General features: G+C 37.5%; 1 protein-coding gene across 1 annotated transcript in view; it reads left to right on the forward strand.

Moving 5' to 3' along the window:
- The window catches only part of MALRD1 (MAM and LDL receptor class A domain containing 1), an 838,152-nt gene that overhangs the window by 276,702 nt on the left and 539,845 nt on the right, over positions 1-21,605 (forward strand). Inside the window, exon 22 of the mRNA XM_044228594.1 lies at positions 12,546-12,633. Within this exon, the coding sequence (XP_044084529.1) occupies positions 12,546-12,633 (88 nt within the window). The remainder of the gene's footprint in view (positions 1-12,545; positions 12,634-21,605) is intronic.

The raw sequence follows: 21,605 nt of genomic DNA on the forward strand, positions 1-21,605 counted from the left end.
CCACCCAGTTCAAAATTAGGAGAGTTCCAAGGCTAATGACTTATTGTAAAAGGCCATTGCTTGCTTGTATTTTCTGGAGAACCAGCAGGTACATCAACATGCAGCTCAGAAACCAAGCTGTTTTTTAGGTATACTTAGATTTTAGATTTACTTTGAGACTCATTTATTGCAGACTTTATCTTTTATTTGCCAGACAAAATGTTGACTGGTCGATCTGTATCTTGTTGTCTTTAACACCTCTGAGAGTGTCAAAGCCTTGTGTGTGAGTTGTCCCAGTTATGCAGACGCCTGTCTGTACCTCCTTCAGGGGGAGAGTGAGCCAGGATCATCAGGACCAGGGCAGTGAGAATGGTTTCTCAGCTGATTTTTAGATTGCATTTCAGTAACTTGTGATTTCTATCGATGAGCTTGCAGCATTGCACAAGTGTACCTTTACAATCCTGGGGGTGAAAAGCATTGCACAAGTGTACCCTTACAATCCTGGGGATGAAAAGCAGGTTTAAATAAATACTATGCTAAGTGGCTTTCATCTTGTGCTAGTTCTAATTTTGTTTTAGTGTCAAAATATTGTCATTAAAGAAAACTCATATCCTGCAGAAGCTCAAATACTGAGAGCTCACTGGGAGATGCAGTATTTTGGGGGATAGACCTGGAGAACTAGAAGAAACAGAATTGATTCTTAGGTAGTAGAAACTGAACAGGGAGCTTAGCCAAATGGAAACTGATTTTCTCACAAGGCTTTAGTTGGTGTACAGGAGGCTATAAGATACAACTAGGAATCATCTAGAGTTTAGGAAAAAGGAAAAATTTCCTTTTGAACAACAAAATAAATCTGTGCCTAATATGTATTTCCTGGTAACATGATCTAATGGACAAAAATCTGGTTTAAGAGGCATTCATATGTGACATTTTATTTATGTTATAAGGCAAAATACTATGTCTCTGGGGGCATTTATCTGTTTGTGTTTATATACATACATATATGTATGTGTGTGTATATGTATGTGTACATATATACACACATATATATAGTGTGTATTAATACCTTGTCAGGCAATGAACTTTACTTTGTCCTTTTTTTTTTTTAGTCTTTTTTTTTCCAATTTATTTATTTTCAGAAAAACAGTATTCATTATTTTTTCACCACACCCAGTGCTCCATGCAAGCTGTGCCCTCTATAATACCCACCACCTGGTACCCCAACCTCCCACCCCCCCGCCACTTCAAACCCCTCAGATTGTTTTTCAGAGTCCATAGTGTCCTTTTAAAAACACAGAATTTGGATTAGGTTAGTTCTCAGATGTTCTTGATGATTAGAATCCTCTGGAGTCTTTTGAGAAAAATATAGATTCTCAGTCTTTATACATATCCTATCAGAAACTCCAAAGGAAATTCTTAAGAATCTGTATTTTTAACAAAAATCCTTAGTAATTCTGATGATAAAGCAAGTTTAGGAAATATTAGATTAAATGATGTCTAAATTAAGAGCCACAGTTATTTTAATGTCAGTCTACTTTTTAAATACCTGGAGATGAATTGTAAATGGAATTATTTATTTTAGCTTATCTGCCAAATAGCGTCAAGAGGCCTATATTCTCTCTTAATTGCCTTAAAAAAGACACCAGCTTAAATGTAGTTAATGGAAGATAGCTGAATATCATAAATGGATGTTTTATACTCCTAATATAAGCTTCTATCGCTGGTGAAGATTTTATCTGTGTTTTTAGTTCTATATAAAGGACGTTATGCCTTTCTGTCTGATGGACAACTGATACTGTGTCTCCTGGAAATCCCACACCACCTTCTCTCTGTGTACACACCAGACGTGCTTCTGATCTTGGTTTTGTTCAGGTAGATTTCCTTACCCGATAACCTTGGTTGAGGACCAGCTGGCATAGGTATTCAGAACCATTTCCAGTTATGCTTATATTTTATATTAATAAACTGGTGTTCAAGGTTTATATTCAGTTTCTGGGGAAAGTGCCTGGGTCTCTAAAGACCAGACCCAAGGTGACTGTACCGAGTTGCAGATACTGAAAGAAGGCTGGCGAGCCCCAGTGCCGATTTTCTCCTGCCCTGGAGTGACTGGGCATAAGGGGAAAGACCCGGATGGAAAGTGGTCTGCAATTTCTGACCCAGGGCTCAGAAGTAACTTTTTTTTAAAAAATTAATTTATTTATTTTCAGCATAACAGTATTCATTATTTTTTCACCACACCCAGTGCTCCATGCAAGCCGTGCCCTCTATAATACCCACCACCTGGTACCCCAACCTCCCACCCCCCCCACTTCAAACCCCTCAGATTGTTTTTCAGAGTCCATAGTCTCTCATGGTTCACCTCCCCTTCCAATTTACCCCAACTCCCTTCTCCTCTCCATCTCCCCTTGTCCTCCATGCTATTTATTATGCTCCACAAATAAGTGAAACCATATGATAATTGACTCTCTCTGCTTGACTTATTTCACTCAGCATAATCCTTCCAGTCCCATCCATGTTGCTACAAAAGTTGGGAAGTAACTTTTGATTTGAGACACTGTCTGAGACTCACTCGTTCTCTTGAAAAGAAGCCCCGGGGGCAGAGAGTGGCCACCAGAGGGCGAAAGACAAAGGATAATTCAAGCTTATTTCATGTCCGATAAAGTTGAGGTGACTTGTGCTTGGGTATTTTCCTCAGGCAGAACTGGGACAAAGGGCCCTCCAGCTGAGCCACCAGAGAGTGCAGGTTGAGGGGTTTTGATAACTAATTCCCTGTTTTCAAGGGGAGATAATATACTAGTTTGTCAGAAATTGGTATTTGCTTTTTATTTTTATTTGATTTGGGTTGCAGGGGCTTCCCGGGATGTAAAATACAGTGTAGATTTTCCTCTAGCTCTCTGTGGTTAAAATTATCCACTCTTCCAAGCATTTAGGGAGAGATGATTAGTGACTGTGTTAAAGGGTGTGCAGCATTTATGGGTATTTCTGTGTGGTATTCTTGTAACTCTGTGGTTTAGGAAGGTCCATTATGTACTTTAGCCGAAAGCATGAATATCTGTGAAATCATGGATTTCCATGAGGCAGATTTCTCCCCTCCTTACACATGCCTACAACTGATAAAGCTATCAATTACATGGAGATAAAACCCCTGTAACAAATGTATTTTATACCATCACAGAAAAAAAGAAATGCTTCAAAAACAAACTGAAGATTAAAAAGGAAGAACCTGGAAATGCAGATATATTTGCATTAGAAATGGAAAAAGGAAGAAAAGCATAGGAGAGCTCTATAAAGGTTAGAAATTGAATCAGAATCCAGGAACAAGGCACTGTAAGGAAGGGAAAGACACAGGGAATTGCAAAAGAAAAAAAAGGACTATAATTTGTCAACAGTTTAGGTATGTGATGTGAAATACTAGGGCAAGTCAATATGTATTGCACCTTTTTGTTGATAGGATAATCATGTGTCATGTGAAAAACTTGTGGGCAATATGGTATGGCATTATGAGTAGCACCAGTAATTTCATTTTACTTTAAATGTAGTTGACATGCAATATTATGTTTCTGTATACAGCATAGTGATTCAGCCTTTACATACACTACAAAGTGATCATTATGATACATCTAGCTACCATCTGTCACTGTATAAAGCTGTTACAATATCATTAACTGTATTCTCTATGGTGTACATTGCATCTCTCTGTCTTATTTTATAACAGGTAGTTTGTACCTTTTTTTTTTTTTGAAGATTTATTTATTTATTTATCTGACAGAGAGAGATCACAAGTAGACAGAGAGGCAGGGAGAGAGAGAGAGTGAAGCAAGCTCCCCGCCGAGCAGAGAGCTCGACGCGGGACTTGATCCCAGGACCCTGAGATCATGACCTGAGCCGAAGGCAGCAGCCCAACCCAGTGAGCCATCCAGGCGCCCCTAGTTGGTACCTTTTAATCCCCTTCCCCTGTTTTACCCATCTCCACTCCTCTTGCCTCTGGGGCAACCACCAGATTGTTCTATGTCTCTCTGGTATTTTTAGATTCCACACATACATACATACACACACCATATATTCTTTATCCCTTCATCTATTGACGGACCCTTTTGTTGCTACAATAGCTTGGCTATTGTAAATAATGCTTCAGTGAACGTAGGGATGCATGTTACCTTTTTGAGTTAGTGTTTTCATCTTCCTTGTATAAGTACTCAGAAGTGGAACTACTGGATCTTGTGGTAATTCTATTTTTAATTTTTGGAGGAATCTCCATGTTGTTTCCCATAGTGGCTGCATCAGTTTGCATTCTCACCAATGGTGCCCAAAGGTTCCTTTTCCTCCACAACCTTGTCAACACTTGTTGTTTCCTGTGTTTTTTATTTTAGCCATTCTGACAGGTGTTAAGTGATACCTTATTGTGGCTTTGCTTTGCGTCTCCCTGATGAAAAGATGAAAAGTGACATCGAGTGTCTTTCTGATACCTGTTGGCCATCTGTATGTCATCTTTGAAGAATACCTAGTCATGTCTTCTGCCCATTTTTAAATCAGATCTTTCAGAGGGGTACTGGGTTGTGTGAATTTTTTATGTTTTGTATATTAACCGCTTATCACTTATATCATTTATAAATATCTTCTCTGATTCAGTAGGTCACCCTTTCATTTTGTTTCTTTCACTGTGCAATGTGTGTGATATAGTCCCATTTTTGCTTTTGTTTCCATGCCTGAGAAGAAAGATCTAAAGAAATATTTCCAAGACCAGTGTGAAAGAGCTTACTGTCTATGCTTTCTTCCAAAAGTTTTATGATTTCTAGTTTTACATTTAAATCTTTAATCCATTTTGAGTTTATTTTTGTATATGGTATAACAACGTGGTCTAGTTTCATTCTTTTGAATGTAGTTGTCCAGTCTTCCCACCACTAACTAAAGATACTGTGTTTTTCCCATAGTATATTCTTGCCTCCTGTGTCAAAGATTAATTGACCATATTACTGGGGGTTTATTCCTGGACTCTCTTCTGTTTTATTCATCTGTGTGTCCATTTTCATGCTAGTACCATACTGTTTAGTTACCAGAGCTTCGTAATATAGTTTGACATCATAAGGTGCGATACCTCCAACTTCGTTTTTCTTTCTCCAGGTTGCTTTGGCTGTTCCAAGTCTCTTGTGGTTCCATGCAAATTTTAGAATTTTTTTTCTTACAGTTCTGTGAAAAATGCTGTGGGTATTTTGATAGGGATTGCATTAAATGACATCAGTAATTTTAGTTGAAATTTATTATTTTTCCCTGAATCATTCACGTGCTTATTAAGTACTTACTGTGTGCCCAGCACTGTTGTAGGTGCTGTGTATTCCTCAGAAGAGTCTCATGGAGCCTGTCCTTAAAGTCTCTAGATTGACAAGCATTTAAATGTCCAAATACTGATAAAATTAAAAATTATGAGAAAACTGTAAAGGGAAATTTCCTCAGTTTGTGTGATAAAGGAAGGCTTCTCTGAGGGCGTAGCATTGATGCCGACACCTCAAATAGGATTTTGCAGGATAACTACTTGGTGGGTATTATGGGATATTAAACTAGACCAAGAGGCAAATGAGTGTTATTGTTTGGGTTTAAATCTATGACCTAGTTTTTGGTACTTTAGGTATAGACCACCTTTAGGTTGTCACGTAGTAGATGTGTAGGGTTTATTATTTGGAGCCTTCTTTCACGAGAAGAATGAGAGGTAGATAATATCGTAAAAGAGTATTGTATATCAAAGCAGTAGATTACAGTTCTTTTTTCCCTTTAAATATTACCTTTAATGGTGTAGGTGATGAAAAATTAGCCTCATGATTAGAAAAAAAAAAAACAGTAGGAATTTTAGAACTCTGCTCCTTAAAGAAATTCCAATCTGGCATGTGTGAGCCAGTCACTTGGGCCAGTATTGTATTATAGGAAAATCTTATTATACCTTACTGCATCATTTTTTAAATAACAAAAACCTACTTTTATGAACTTCTAATAGTTCCAAACCTTCTTTACTTTTTTTTTTCTCTTTGATATGGACTAGACTATTTTCAATTAAATGCTTCTTTGTAACCTCCAGTCAGATAGGTTCTGTAAATTCCCAGGACAGGGGAAATTGAGTATTATTTGTCCACATTGAAGTAATAGATGAGATGTGAAATGGGTTACATGGTATGTGGGTCTCCAGAGGATGCTTTAAGTAGTGTGTGAGTTTGCGGAGTGTCAAGTAGCCAATTAGTTTCAGGCTGATTAACATTTATTTATTTATTTTTTTAACTCGGGCTTATTAGGCAACTATATTTGAGGGCACGGGGAACTCACTAAAATTTAGGCTCTTGTCGTACATCTGAAACTACACGAAATACCTCAGAAGACCTGCTGTAGTTTGCCAACCCTTTAACAATCGTGGAAAACAAATCATTTTCACATGACCTGCATACTTAGACATGATTTTTTAAGGTTTCTGTTTCTTTCATTCAAGAATAACAGAATTCTGTCAAAATAAGGAAACATGAATGATATTTTGAATGCCCTTATTTCCTCAAACGCATTCCCCATTCCTTGATTTTTTTTTTTTCTTTCTTTTAAATCTCTACTCTCAATACAGCAGAAGCTCTGATGGGAAAAGATTCTGTGGGTATAAAAGAAGCTAGACTAACAGCAGGTGGGTGGTCATCTCCGGAAGACTCCAATGAATTCTACCCATTTCGTTCAGAATAGTAAAAAATGGGGTATTGTGTAAGAGAAAAGGAGGCTGAATTGATATAAACCTTTTAATTAAAAAAACAAACTTTTTAATTTACACCTTCATTGGCAGGAGTGATAGTGCTTCCACGAATGAAATACATCAGCAATGTGGCAGCATCCAGCTACGCTGCTGGGAGGTAATTCTCTGTGGATTTCTTGTGTTCTTCACAGTTCAGTATCTGAGTAAGGAGTGTGTCTGAATAGCCTTTACCCTGAGACATTTGCTTACAAATTTCAGATTAAGTTCTCTCTCTCCCTCCTTCCGATCTTCCCTCTCTCTCTAGAATTTGAGATGAGCAGGTGTCTCAGCAGCTTATAACAGTTAGTGTCCTCACGTTGGGATCTTCTTCTGTGGAGGAAAACATCTAATTGAGGGAAAAGTAGAAGGAATTCTCCTGGCCGATGCTGTTTGCTGTCCCTCTAAATCAAGCATCTGGTGTTTTCTGTCCGTGTATGTGTATGAAGCGGTGGCAGGCTATCTTGTTAGCTTGTGAGCAGGGTCAAGTCTCAGACCCTTCATGGTTTCTGACCGAACATGCACAACGAATTGCAAACTCAAATGCCTGTGGGAACCAGGCAAGGGATAGGAATTGGAAGTAGGTCAGGTGTTAAATAATAAATGGCCGCGGACACTCAGCCTTAGAGTTAGTTTTTAATAGGGAGTAACGAGACCGTAACAACTACAGGACAGTATCTTTTTGTGAAAGAATCCTACTTTTAAAATATTTGGCAACCTGTTCTCCTTGAAAGCCCTGTTTTGATCAAACCACACTCCTGGGAGCCATCCTGTCTTAGACGGTGAAAAACCACCAAGATAGACTTTTCTTTTTTTTAATTCTTTTTGGTAACCATGGAAACATTTGGCACAATGCCAAAACACACAATCATTAAAGAATGAAAAATTCTTAGGAAGTCATATATTATGCCTGATATTAGGTAAGAAGATACATGGTATGTGGCCAAAATACCAACAAAAATTTTGCCATGATTTTTTTCCCCAAACAGATCTTAAACAGATGAGGCAGACGTCAGACATTTTCTTTTAAGTAATCCTTTTATTACACTTGCCCTGCTTATCTGTTCCCACATTTTATTTCATCTCTCTAGTGCCATGGTTTTATTTTTATTATCCATTTCTGTGCTCGGTATATACACAATTTAGTTAAAACATTTGTGACCCATGTTTAATGATAAATGATGTTCATATACATTGTATAATAATTGGAAAACTCTAATTATTCTGCACTTTTGGGTATGTGATATGGCCAGAGACACACACACACAAAAAAAAGGACAAAGGAAACACAAAATTTGTCAGACAAATCTAAGTTTTATTTCCTTGAGATTAGTTTCAAGGTTGTATAAAAAAGTCCAGTAGTGATTTTAAGAACCTTTTTATGTTAAATCTAGCAAATATTTCCCTAGATATTAACCTAGAAAGTTTGAGATCCCAAGCTGACTTTCTTATGAGCCCTTAAATTGTAGCTTATATGGTAAAATATTAGTAGTCTGGATGTGTTTATGAGAGTTTGGCTACTTCAGCTGTTAGTCAAGTATAAAAACAGGGTAAAAGAATTTTTATGTCTCTCATTTTCTTTGTTTCTGCATTTTTAATTATGGAAATAGTAAATGAAAATAAGTGGACATCACTAGGAAGTATAAGGGAAAACAAATATTCTCTGGAAAATTATTAGTGGATCATAAGCAAATTTTCATAGCTGAATTAAAAAATACAGTGGGTTACTTCAGATTACTATGTACTAATTATAAAATTTCATGCATGAAATTAGTAATTTAGAAAAGAGTGAAAATACTACTTGGGATAATGATTTATAGCAGTGAATATAGAATAAATGTTTTTGTTTATTGATATATAATTTACATAAGTAAAATTCATCCTGTTTAGGTGATTAGCTCTGTGAATTTCAGGAAACTTATACAGTTGTGTAACCACCTCCACAACTAAGGAAATACATCCCTCATCTCCCCAGATGTCCATTCTTCTGTGTCATCAGTCCCCGTCTTCTCCCCACAGCCCCTGGCAATACTCTTCTGATTTCTTTCCCCATAGTTCTTCCTATTCTGGAATGTCGTGTAAATGGATTGATCAGATATGTAGCCTTTTGAGCCCAGCTTCTGTCACTAGGTACAATGCTTTTGTGACCCACAGCTGTTGTTATATGTACCCCTAGTTTGTTTCTTTCCATTGCTGAGTGGAATTCCATTGTATAGATCTCCCCCAAGTTGCTTTCCTATTTACCAGGTGAAGGTTATTCGAATTGTTTTCAGCTTTTGGAGATGAAGATTGTAAATAAAGCTGCTATAAACTTTGTGAACAGGTTTTCGCTTGGCATGGCTTCATTTCTCTTTGGTAAACAGTACCTGTGTGTGGGATTGCAACATTGTAGGGAAGCATATGTTTAATTTTATAAGAAGCTGCCAAACCATTTCCAAAGTGGTTGCACCATTTTGGATTCCCATCAGCAGTGCATTGGAGTTGTAGTTGCTCTACATTGAGTATAGGGTTTTGTTTGTTTGTTTTGTTTTGTTTTTGTTTTTAATGTTAAAGTAGAAATCCTTTCTGTCAAGTCTTTCTGAAGATGCATTATATTAAAAATCGATATACTATGTTTGAATTTTGTATTCTTTTACAAACATGGGATGGTTAGGGTATTGGGGTGTCAGGTTGAGTTAATACCATTTTTTCTTTCCTATGAGTTAGTTCACAAATATAGATACATATATATTTTAGGAAATTAAAGATATTTCAGTAAAATTCTGATTAAATGGTGTGTTACATATATACAATAATGGTAGTTTCCAGATTACTTAAAATGCTTGGCCAGTAATTCAGAACTTCCTAAATATAGAGACAAATGAGTTCAGGCAAGTCTTGAGACCCTTCCAATAGCTGAGTCTTTGGTTAAATTAGAACTACGAGTTGGAATGTAGTTGACAAGGCCACTCTGTCTTTAGTTGGAGCATCTAGATGCGGCAGCCCATGAAAACAGCAACTTTGAAGCACTGGAATAGTTTATAAGATTTCCAAGCCAGTGATAGTTCTAATGTAAGTAGAATTGGCCTCTACAGATTATGCAGGTCATTTAGACCAAACTTTAATTTCCAATTGCCCTTTAAGTAATTCAGTAAGGTACAAATGGCACTTAAGAGTAAAATGTGGCTTCTTTAATTTCCAGAATGGTAGTGCTGCCCTGCATACAATAATGTTTGTGTTTTAACATCCTCCCATTTATTCTGGGAAAAACACCAGAAATGAAAGTGAATTTTCCAGAATAAAGACATTTGAGTTTGTTCTTTTTTGTGTGTGACTATTTTCTTAGGACTAGTTTCTCAGAATAACATGCAAAGTGTTTTGCAAGACCATATCTAAATATAGGGCAAAGGTAGAATTCAACCTGAACATTCATAACTTTCTCAAAATGTGATTTGTTACCACGTAGGCTCTTTTTTTTTTTAATGGCTGGTTTAATTAAATATTTGAAAGAGGCTGAGACTGCAGATATACATACAAACTAACATTTTTAGTATTTCAGCGTGAAGCTATTGTTTATTTTCAAAAATGTTAACATTGAGAGGGTTAGGAAATGGAATATATTTTGGCAAAAATTATGATTACATTGTGTCTTAGCACAATACCCGACTGTCTTCTGCCTCAGATTATTTTTTTGCCTTCTTCTTGGCACCTGATGCTAATACAAGCACTATGAAAATGCTTCTCATGTAATGTGCGGTGAACTCCAATAGAAACAAACTTTTGCAAACAGCATCCATTCAGAGGTGTGCTTACCTCGTGTGGCCCACAAATGAGAATATTCATAATTTTCACAAGTGGCCATTGCTTAAATTTGTGATTACATTATGACAACAAAAAGAATACTTTGGAACAGTTGAGTCCCCATTCTCAAGTGGAGAGAAGTATGTATATGTCCGCAAAGTTAGCTTACAGATACGTATATGGACAGGCACGGTGCTTTCCATAAACTTTGGGACTTCGATATTATTTTCTTTTCCTCCTCATTCATGAACTAATATAATCATGAGCAGTGCAGCAAGGTCAATTGTGTTTCTTATTGACCCTAATTTTTCCTTTTTCTTGCATCTTCTCAGCCTTTCTTAGCATGTCCTGTGTGGTACTGCAGTGAGATAGACCTATTGATCCAGGGAATTAATTGATAATTAATCTTTGCTTTTGCCTTTTCCCTCTCGAGGACCCAACTGCCGTCTTCTTTGTTTTAATAGAACAAAAAAATATTTTCTTTCAGTATGTTCTGCCAAATTCTGACCGCTGAATTTTTGTTTATTAGAATAATTGTATGATTTTCTACTGAGTATTCTTTCTGCATTTTTTAAAAAGATTTTATTTATTTATTTGACAGAGAGAGATCACAAGTAGGCAGAGAGGCAGACAGAGAGAGAGAGAGGAGGAAGCAGGCTCCCCGCCGAGCAAAGAGCCCGATGCGGGGCTCGATCCCAGGACCTTGAGATCATGACCTCAGCCGAAGGCAAAGGCTTAACCCACTGAGCCCCCCAGGCACCCCTCTTTCTGCATTTCTGTATTCTGTCGATAATAGTTCTTTCATTCATGACCATAGAGAAACAAAGGGTGCTTTTATATTTGGGGCGATCCGTTATAAAGCACCAGGACACTTCGTCCGTAGTACTGGTACATAAATGTTCCTCTGGCAGTAGTAGGTGGGTTACCTTCACCCATTGGTACATACCTTTCTCACGTTGTTTAATTTCCTTACTGACAAATGATGGAGTAAACTCGGGTAGTTCTCAAGAAAGACTAGAAAGTTGGAAAAGATGTCAAGAGGTTGGAGGTTAGGAATTTAATCTTTTAAAACTCCCCTTCAACTAAGATACCCATAAATAATGTGTGAGACAAGTTTGAACAGAAGCTAAGAATTAAAAAAAAATGAAATAAAATTTCAGCTCTCACATACAGCATTTGTGACGAAAAAGGCGACAGAAACCTATATTTATATAAATAATGGGAAAACAGAAAGTGTTTTCGGAGTTTGCGTGAGTTCTTCATTATTAAATTATAGCAGGATTCCTTTTAATATGCAGCATATTTGCATAAGTATTAAAATAATTTATCATGATTAATTCTATTATAGTAAATTTCAGGCCTAATCACAATCTGCCATATACTGTAGTGGTTTGTCAGTATTTCGTGTTTTCCTGGAGGTTTGGTGGAATCGGTGCTCCTGGAACAGCACAGATGTCATCGGAGTTGGCTGTGATTAATGCGGTTCTGAAAGAGATCTAATAACGATTAGCCAGTTTCATAAAGTGTTACAGAATTAGGTCAGTGCAAGAAAATTCTAAAGCTCTTAAAAATGTACATGCTGCCAAGTCCCTCTGGCCACAAATTGGATTTCTTGAGCAATGAGGAGGTCTGACCTTGGAAACAGATAAACTCTTTGGGCAAAGGTGGGAAAAGGAGACGATTTGTCCTCAAATACTCAAAGGATCAGAAAAAAAAATGTGGGGTGAGTCTTAAACTAACTGTTGAAAGTTATAGGGAAGTAGATATAAATCTGATCTATTATAATTTTTGGAAAATCACTAGAAGCACAAGGGGCTTCATGGTTCTAATGGGCCCACAAAGGAATGGAGCTTCCTTACTGGAATTATCTAGGTAGGGATAAGATACCTGTTTAGAAACACTATCAGAAAGTATTTTTTTCAATGGCTTGGAAGGAATTTCTCTTTAAGCAAATTCTGATTTTTTTTCTCCTACCGTGAGGTTCCATAAGTTAACGTCCTTCTCAGTATCAACAGATTTCTTGTTTTTTTCTTAGGTGTTGGTGGAGGCTTCAGTAGGAGATGGCTTCACTGGAGACATTGCTGTCGATGATTTGTCATTCATGGACTGTACCCTCTATTCTGGTAAGGAAGAACATTTTAACATATGAGTATTCTCAAACCTATTGACTTGGGAAAAAAAGGCTGTGGAGGAAATCAGTATTTCATTCCCACAATATTCTAAAAATACCCACTTCTGTTCTGTTAGTGTATTAACTCTGGAAAAGATTACTGTGAATCTTTGCTAGTAATTAGTCTTAATATCTTTGCAAACATGGTAAAGAGGTTTGAATCAGTTATGCTTCTGTCTCATCATGTGGAAAATATTAGGAAATCATGTCTGACGTTAAACCATAATTCCATTATACTTGAGGGGTTATAACAACCGAATTGGTCACCTTATAATTACATTGTTTTGGAGAATGTATACATCTCTCCATTACCTTCAGAGATGGTTTCCTGTCAGGCTACACTAAATATTACTAAGGATTGCTGTCAACCATTTCTTCTCTGTGTCACACATTTCTTTTATGGAAAAAAAAAAAAGCCAACAACACAAATATATGTTTCCCAGATTTCTATTTCCATCCTCAGCCTTTACCCTGAGATCCAGACTTATTTACTAGCTACCTACTGAATATCTCAACTTAGATGTCTGATAGACATCTCAAAGATAATGAAGGGAAATAACCTAAGACAAGCCTATGATAAACTAAAATAAAGTTAAAACAAACAGCCCAGGCAAAGCTCCACCCAGGCAGTGTGAAAAAAAATGGTAGCAATCTAATAGGACTGGTTATCAAGCTCAGAGGCTAGAGGCTCTTAAATTGCCCAGCAAGGGGGAGCACAGCTTCCTTTCCAAAGAGATCAGAGGCACAGTAATTTAAAAAGCAATTGCAATAATCCATGTAGAAAGCACTCTCAGTTCTGAAGACTTAACCTTCAGTCCTGCTCCGTCACTGCAGTGTTACTGGTTAGAAGAGCACCAGCCTCTCCCTGGACACAGTCAGGGCTGGACTCCGGTTCTTTTCGTTGTACTGTGGGATTCAGCTCTAGTCTCTACCTCATCATCCTGGCAGGATTAGTTCCCTTAACTGCTCTGTGTCATGGTTTCCACAGAACTCTGCAGAAAGCCAAATCCTTCTCTGGATAAGAACAGCAAGAAGGAAATTAGAATTCAACAAGTTCACCCTTATCTCTTGATGGCTGCAAGTGAATTCTTGGCTACTGATGGTCCCCTCCATCTTGCCATTCTTCCACGCCTCCCTGTCTCAGTAAATGACAGTTTATTTCTATTTGTGTATTTTTCATGAGAAATCTGCATCGCCAGTAGCTTCAGATATATCCAGAGTCGATTGCTCCCGTTCAAGGTCCAAGCCACCACTGTGTTTGCATGGATTATCATCGTTGCCTTTTAAACGATCTCTGCTTCTGCCCTTGGGAATATAATCTGTTCTCCAAACAGCAGGCGAATGATCTTTTTCAAACTTAGATAAGATCATGTCCTCCTGTCATCAAAGTCTTCCTATGATATCCTCTTTCACGGAGAGCAAAAGCCAACTTCTATAGTAGGTTCCAGGGCAGGCATGCCTGGTGCCCACGTACCTCGGGACTTCACCCACCACCCCTGGGCTTCTGCTTGACTTCTCTTTTCTACAAGGCCTCTCCGCTAATCTTAAATCCTCCAGCCCACTTACGCCTCAGGGCTTCTACACCTTCCTGTCCTTAATCCCCGAGATGAGATAAATATTCCACTCCCTTCAGTCCTTCTTTCTGATCTGCTCCGAAGTTTTTTCATTAGTAAGGATTTCTCTGAACATCACACACACACACACACACACACACACACCTCAGTCTCCTCATGGACATTTTTTTCTTCTTCTCATGTTATTTTTCTCTGTAACGCCTATCACCCTTATGGTTCTGTTTCTGTTTTCCCCAACAATACTGTTAGCTGCCTGACAGCAGTGATTTTTAATTGATCACTGTCTTATGTCCAGAACTTAAACAGCATCTGGCACACAATATTACCTAGTATTAACCTTTGTTGGATAAATGGGTAGAAAGGTGGAGAGATGCCTATATCTTTTGAAGTGCTTTATATAGTTTTGATATATATTTTAGTTTACTATTATTGCTACAATATTATTTTTATAACTTATAAATTTTACATATATAAATACGTATATAACAGACCTGTTATATATATAATATATATTTTTATATAAAATATATTTTTATGATTTATAAATTTGTATTATAAATTATAAATTTATGATTTATAATTTTTTATAATTTATAAGACACACTCATAGCCCAGATTTTGTTGAAAACTGAGCCTCCGTGGCTTATAACCACTGGCATTTATTTCTTGCTCTCAAGCATGTGGGCAGGCAGAGAACAATAATGGCAGAAGTATGTGTTTCTTGTTCAGAGCTCTTCTGAATTCTGTAGAGCTTCTGGTTGTGTATTTCTGTTTCTTCTGTCCTGTTTATCTGGGACCAAAGCTAGAGGATGGAGGCCTTATCTCACATATTTTGTTGTGAAGTAGAGGGCAGGAAAAAGAAAACACACTTAAAGCTTCTGTGGGGACATGCTGTGCACAATGTCTGTTCACATCCTCTGGTCAGAATAGGTCACGTGGTCAAGACTAACAAGGGGGCAGGGAAACCTTCTCAACTGATGTGGCAAGGATAGGAATACAGAAAGTCCTCATGAGAGAGAGAGAGGTGATGAATCGGTATACTGATAGCATTTACCACTCCTATGTACCATCTTACATACTACTCTAACTTCTTTGATTTTGATGTTTTATTTTTTTAGAGAGAGAATGACACATGCACCGCGAATGGGTGGGCGGGGGGAGTGGAGGGGGCAGAGGGAGAGGGAGAGAGAGAATCATAAGCAGGTTCCACATCCAGCATGGATCCCCGCATGGGGCTTGATCTTACAACCCTAAAATCATGACCTGAGCCTGAATCAAGACTTGGTTGCTTAAGTGACTGAGCCACCCAGGTGCCCCCAATCCTCTAACCTTTTAAGAGTCTAGAATAACGTCTAGTTTGTTGTCAGTAAAGAGATCTTAAGTGTAGGATAGGGTTGATCTCTTTGCTCTCCCAGTTTTACGGAGCACACTGAGAAGGGGATAACCTGCCCACGGCTGCCTAGCTAAAAAGTAACAAATTATGTCTGTTAGGAGAACAGTGTTATCCACTATCATACAGCTCACCAAAAACACTAACCTCACAGGGAAGAGAATATATATTCTACTTTATAGATGTGACAAATTAAATGTAAAGCGCCTGAAGGGCAGGGATGAATATACATAGTTGAGGGAAAGAACGAGAGTTTCATCTAAGAACCTGTGATTTCAGTGCCCAGGGCTTTTCCCAAATCGCCCCCGAGTCTGAGCTTAGGGAGCATCACTGTGACCCCAGTGGCAGCGGAGACCATAAAACAATACAGAAGGGAACACAAGTTACTGCCGATACTGTTGCTACTCTGGTTATCTTGCTACTTACGCTCTGTGGCCGATGGCTCCAAAGGAGAGAGAGAGCATGAAGTGGCCAGACCCGGAGGAAGAGATGTGAAGTATCAGTTACAGACCATTACTCCTGATTTTCTGGTTCAAGTTTTGGATGAAAAATAGGAAATTTTAAAAATTGCCTGAATTATATGGTTTTAATGTTGGCTTTGTAACAAAAGAAACACCGGATTAAAACCACAGAGCTTGTTGAAACGATAGGTTTCTTAAAGGAATTTGATGTCATCTTTCCATAAGATGAACATAAAAATAAAATTTCGGGGGCGCCTGGGTGGCTCAGTGGGTTAAGCCGCTGCCTTCGGCTCAGGTCATGATCTCAGGGTCCTGGGATCGAGTCCCTCATTGGGCTCTCTGCTTGGCAGGGAGACTGCTTCCCTCTCTCTCTCTCTGCCTGCCTCTCCATCTACTTGTGATTTCTCTCTGTCAAATAAATAAATAAAATCTTTTAAAAAAAATTTCGGCTTTCAATAAAAATATTGCCCTTGATGATGACCAGTTTTTTTTTTTTTTCTTCTGTTAGCTGAGACAGGATCAGCGCATGTAGATTCTCTTACAGATGTTGATTTGTTTTCCAATATGAACTGATTATCTACAGTGTTTTTCTTCCTTGGATAATAAAACAAAACTTAAAAATACATACACACAGATGCAAAATATTGACCTAACCCCCAAAATGTGGGTTGGCACATAACCAGTATCTTCCGTCTTGTGCTAAATGACCATAAGGAGTCCTTTATTCCGTTTTTACCTATTTCCGCAAAATCAGCCTCTTTTTCCCTCATTCCTTATACCTTTTTATGATGTCACTATTCTCCAGCAACCCAGATTGAAATTCCACAGTATTCTTTGACTTTCCCCTTAAGATTGCCTACTTGCAAAACTTGCTGACTCCAACTCCAAAATAATTCTCAAATTTCTTCTGTTTTTTTTTATCCCCATTGTTACCGTAGTTCAAAACAGTGTTGCCTAGTAATCTTTTAACTGCAAACTTTCATTAGTTTTCCCCCAATAGTATATACGCCGTGAGCTTAGTTTCCTTTCACTTTTTCCTACAACATCATTATTTGCTTTCCTAGGTCAGCTCTTTCTCATGTTCTCACTTCCAGTTGTTTCTAACTTAATTTTCAAATCTGTTCTCTGTTATGGATTGTACCTTCTTTGTTTTCATATCTTGATGAATATAGATTATTTTAAAACTAATCCAGGAGGATACTAGAGAAAAGACATTTAGGCAAGATTAATTGCATTTCTAGGGAGAGTAGACAAACTTAACCATGCAATAGAATCCTATGATTATTTTTGTGTCAGTGTATAATGATGTTGCTCATTCCCAGAGTAGAGAGTCATGGAAGATGGTGGCAAAGTCAAATCCCCTCACTTTGAACCAGATCATCAGAGTAGATGATTAAGTAAGAATTGTTGCCAGACAATATTCAGATTTAAAAATAAGTGTCCCATAGAAAATATCTGTTTTTCATGACTCTTTCTCCAAACTGTATGAGAAAAGCAAGAAGGGTGTTCCCTTCAGCAGACCACATATAACAGTTTCTATCTTGCCTCAAGGATTATTTGTGAGATAGCTGGGTTGTTTGTAAAACTAAAGTCGTAACTACATGACATCACAGCATACTGTGTACAAACTGAAAAAAAAAATTGCCTAAGTGCTTTTCATCCTATTTTAAAAACTCAGAATTCAGCAATATCAGAATTTTTACTTGCTAGATATATCAATTATTAGAATGACTATCAGGTATCCCAAGGTATTAGTGTTTTATTTTTTTCAGGGAAGTTGTTACGAAGTCTGTGGTATATCTTGCAGCTGATGATGGCTTACAGTTGAGAAGGTGTGATAACTATTTATACGATTCTTAAGCATAATTTTTATGATGTCCTCCTCCAACGGTTTTGTTGTTGTCATTGTTAAACTGACTGAGCTGTGTATTTTTGGCATCCCTCCTCATTAACCTCAATGTCTCACCAGCTTTATGTGTAAATGCTTGTTCAAGTCACCCTTCTTTCTGCAAAGAGGAATGTTTGTTTCAGCATGAATGAAAAGGCAAAGGGAAAAGTTTGGGTACTTTTGTCTTCGTTTTTAAGGCCTCACCTGCAGCTTTTTACTTTATAATTTTAAGTCATTTGGTGTGTCTGTTATGCTTGCCTGAGAATAATCTGTTCCATAAAAGTATTTCATTTTAAAATCTTCCCTGTTTTTCTAAAGGAAATATGGACTCTGAAAAAGCAAATTATTGGAAATATTTACAGTTTAATAAAAGACCTCAGGGCAAAAATGGAGAAATTTGAAACTCATGATGGCAGTCTTAAGTATTCTGATTTTAGTATGTTTGGTGTAGTCTTGCAAAATATAGGAAGCATATAGGAATATTAGCAATAAGTGGAAATATATTAGAAATATGTAGAAAATAGTAGCAAATATATATGAAAAAAATTGGCCAAAGCCTGTGGTCCATTCAACTTAGTATTTTTATTGTTTCTAGAAAATAAAATTGGACAAATAAGTAACCTTACCTATTGTAAAGTCAAACCTTTATTTTGTCATCTTTTTTTTTTAAAGATTTTATTTATTTATTTGACAGACAGAGATCACAAGTAGGCAGAGAGGCAGCAGAGAGAGGAGGAAGCAGGCTCCCTGCTGAGCAGAGAGCTCAATGCAGGGCTTGATCCCAGAACCCTGGGATCATGACCTGAGCCGAAGGCAGAGGCTTTAACCTACTGAGCCACCCAGGTGCCCCTATTTTGTCATCTTTTGAGAGAAATGCTAAATATCAAAAATGAAGAAGGCTGTTAAAATACTTTGATTTTAGCTTGAAAATTGTTCGACTGCTACTTTAGTCTACTTGTAGTCACTTTCATATGTGATAGTGTTTGTAAAGATGGAAAATACTTGGTGCCACCTAGAAAACTTCATTGAATGCATGTGTTAAAGCAAAAATGTTTCAAAAAGAGCTGAGTTGTGGTGGCTGGGTGGCTCAGTCATTTAAGAGTTTGCCTTCTGCTCAGGTCAAGATCCCAGGGTCCTGGGATCGAGTTCCATATTGAGATCCTTGCTAATGGGGAGTCCGCTTCTCCCTCTGCCTGCAGCTCCCCTGCTTGTGCTCTCCTTTAGGGGCACCTGGGTGACTCAGTGGGTTAAAGCCTCTGCCTTAGGCTCAGGTCATGATCCCAGGGTCCTGGGATTGAGCCCCACATTGTGCTCTCTGCTCAGTGGGGAGCCTGCTTCCTCCTCTCTCTCTCTCTCTCTCTCTCTGCCTGCCTTTCTGCCTACTTGTGATCTGTCTGTCAAATAAGTAAATAAATAAAATCTTAAAAAAAAAAAAAAAGAGCCGAGTTGTTACTGGAGACAGAGAAAGAAGGGATTGCATAATATGTGGTGAATAGCTGTATCACTTAGTTGTTATAAATCATATCCAAAGAATAGCCAAGTTTTAGTAAAAGCTGCTCTTCTGGAAAAGAGACTCAATACAGACATTCAGTATATTTATGCTGTATGTAGTTGTTTTACCCTGTGGGTAAGGCTATGCTATTGTATTCAGTCTCATAGGGAAAATGTATATTTTTCCTCTGGATATATTTCAGATTTTTCAATTGTCTGAAGATCAATTGTATCTAATCTTCAAGTATACTTTTAGATTTTTAAATTAAATATATCTCTTAACATCAGAAGTCACAGGAAAAACGTAGACATTATTACTGGCTATAGATAAAGAAGAACTAGGCATGTCATCAGTCAAGCAGTTCACACAGTTAAGGTATGTTGAAACTGGTGATAATTTATCAAGGGCTAGAGGTGTTAAAATACTGGTTTTACAAAATGATCAAAGAGAAAAATAAATGTCCAATACACTATTTTTGAAAGATAAATAAAAAGATGGCTTTGAAGATAAAAAGAAAATAAAATACTGGTTTTATTTTCTTAATTACCAATGCAGGAATGGCTATAAGAAGTGAAGTCTAGTATAAAGTGAGTTTTCTTTCATTAGAAAGATTATATTGGGGAAACATGAAGTATATTTGCTACAAGAATTCACAGAGCAAGAAGTTATAACATTGAGTACATCTGAGCAAGAAGTTAGAACATTGAGTCGTTTACTTAGGATGAGGTGGGCGGGGGAGTTGGTTTCCATGTGGCTTAGGGATGCGTAAGAAGATCAGATTAGCCAGACTAATCTCTGCTTCTTATTGTAAATTTCAGTCATCTACATTTCACCTTTGCAATTTTGTTCAACATGCAAAGATATTTGTGTTTTTTCTGTTTGTTTGTTTGACTTCATAATTACTTTCATTTATCTTTACTACCACTAGCCTTTTAAGGTTAAAAATAGGTGAAAAATAATTGTCATAACCTTTTCAATGGACTGAATGTTTATGTCCTCACAATAGTCATATGTTGAAGCCCTCACACCCAATGTGATGGTATTTAGAGGTGGGGCCTTTTAGAAGTAATTGGGGCTAGAGTAGGTCAGGAAGGTGCTGCCCTCCTGATGGGATTAGTGCTCTTAGGAGAAGAGGAAGAGACATACATAACTCTCTCTGCATGAATGCACCAAGGAAAGGCCCAAGAGATCATAAGCAAGAGGAGAGCCCTCATCAAGAACCCAACCATGCTGCACCATGATCTTGGGCATTCAGCCTCCAGAACTCTTAGGAATTTGTTGTGTAAGCCACCTAATCTATGGTATCTTGGTATAGCAGCCCAAACTGACTAAAATGGGCGTATTGTTCTAGATATATTTCACTATTAAAATTGTTCAAAACTGCATAAAGTAATTTCTAGTATCACCTGAGTTGAGAGTATGATGATACTTTAGGAAATACTGTTTGAAGTCACTGCAGTATAGAGCAAGTTGACTTTCATGCTCTTGGGATGAAAGTCTGGACCATCTGCCCAAGCCAGAGAATGTGTCAGGAAACTTGCAGTCTTTTGCATGCCTCAGTTTCCAAATTGTGTCTTGGTCTAACATGTTTCAGGCCTTTGTTTTACTCCTACATACCAGCTGTCAAGGAATCAGCTGCAACTTCATCTTTGTAGACAGCTACAAACACCACCTTTTCCAGTTTGGATCTGGAATAAGAGACACTTTTCTCTATTTACTCTTCCGTTGCTATCAAATAGAAACATATTGGACTTAACTTGGTTTTTAAGATGAACTCATTCTGGTAGACTAACAGAGTAATAAGGACAAAATATTTCAGGATCTTACAGTTTCTGTTTCAGAGTACTGGTCCTTTTATCTGTCATTGCTGGCTCACTTCTGATATACAAAAATGAGTTGTCTCTATTTTTCCAGGGCATTGGCTCATCAACCTTCTTTTTCTAAGATACCCATTCATGGTCATGATTTCTTCTTAAGGGAAATAGTTTCTTCATTTAAATTGAAATCTGGCCTAAGGATGCAGTTATGACTACTGGTTTTAATAATATGAAAGACCAGGTGTTCTGAACAATGTAACATGACATATATCTAGAAAAGTCAAATATAACATGCATTTAAAT

This window comes from Neovison vison, chromosome 12, assembly GCF_020171115.1.
Source record: "Neovison vison isolate M4711 chromosome 12, ASM_NN_V1, whole genome shotgun sequence".
Classification (NCBI taxonomy): domain Eukaryota; kingdom Metazoa; phylum Chordata; class Mammalia; order Carnivora; family Mustelidae; genus Neogale; species Neogale vison.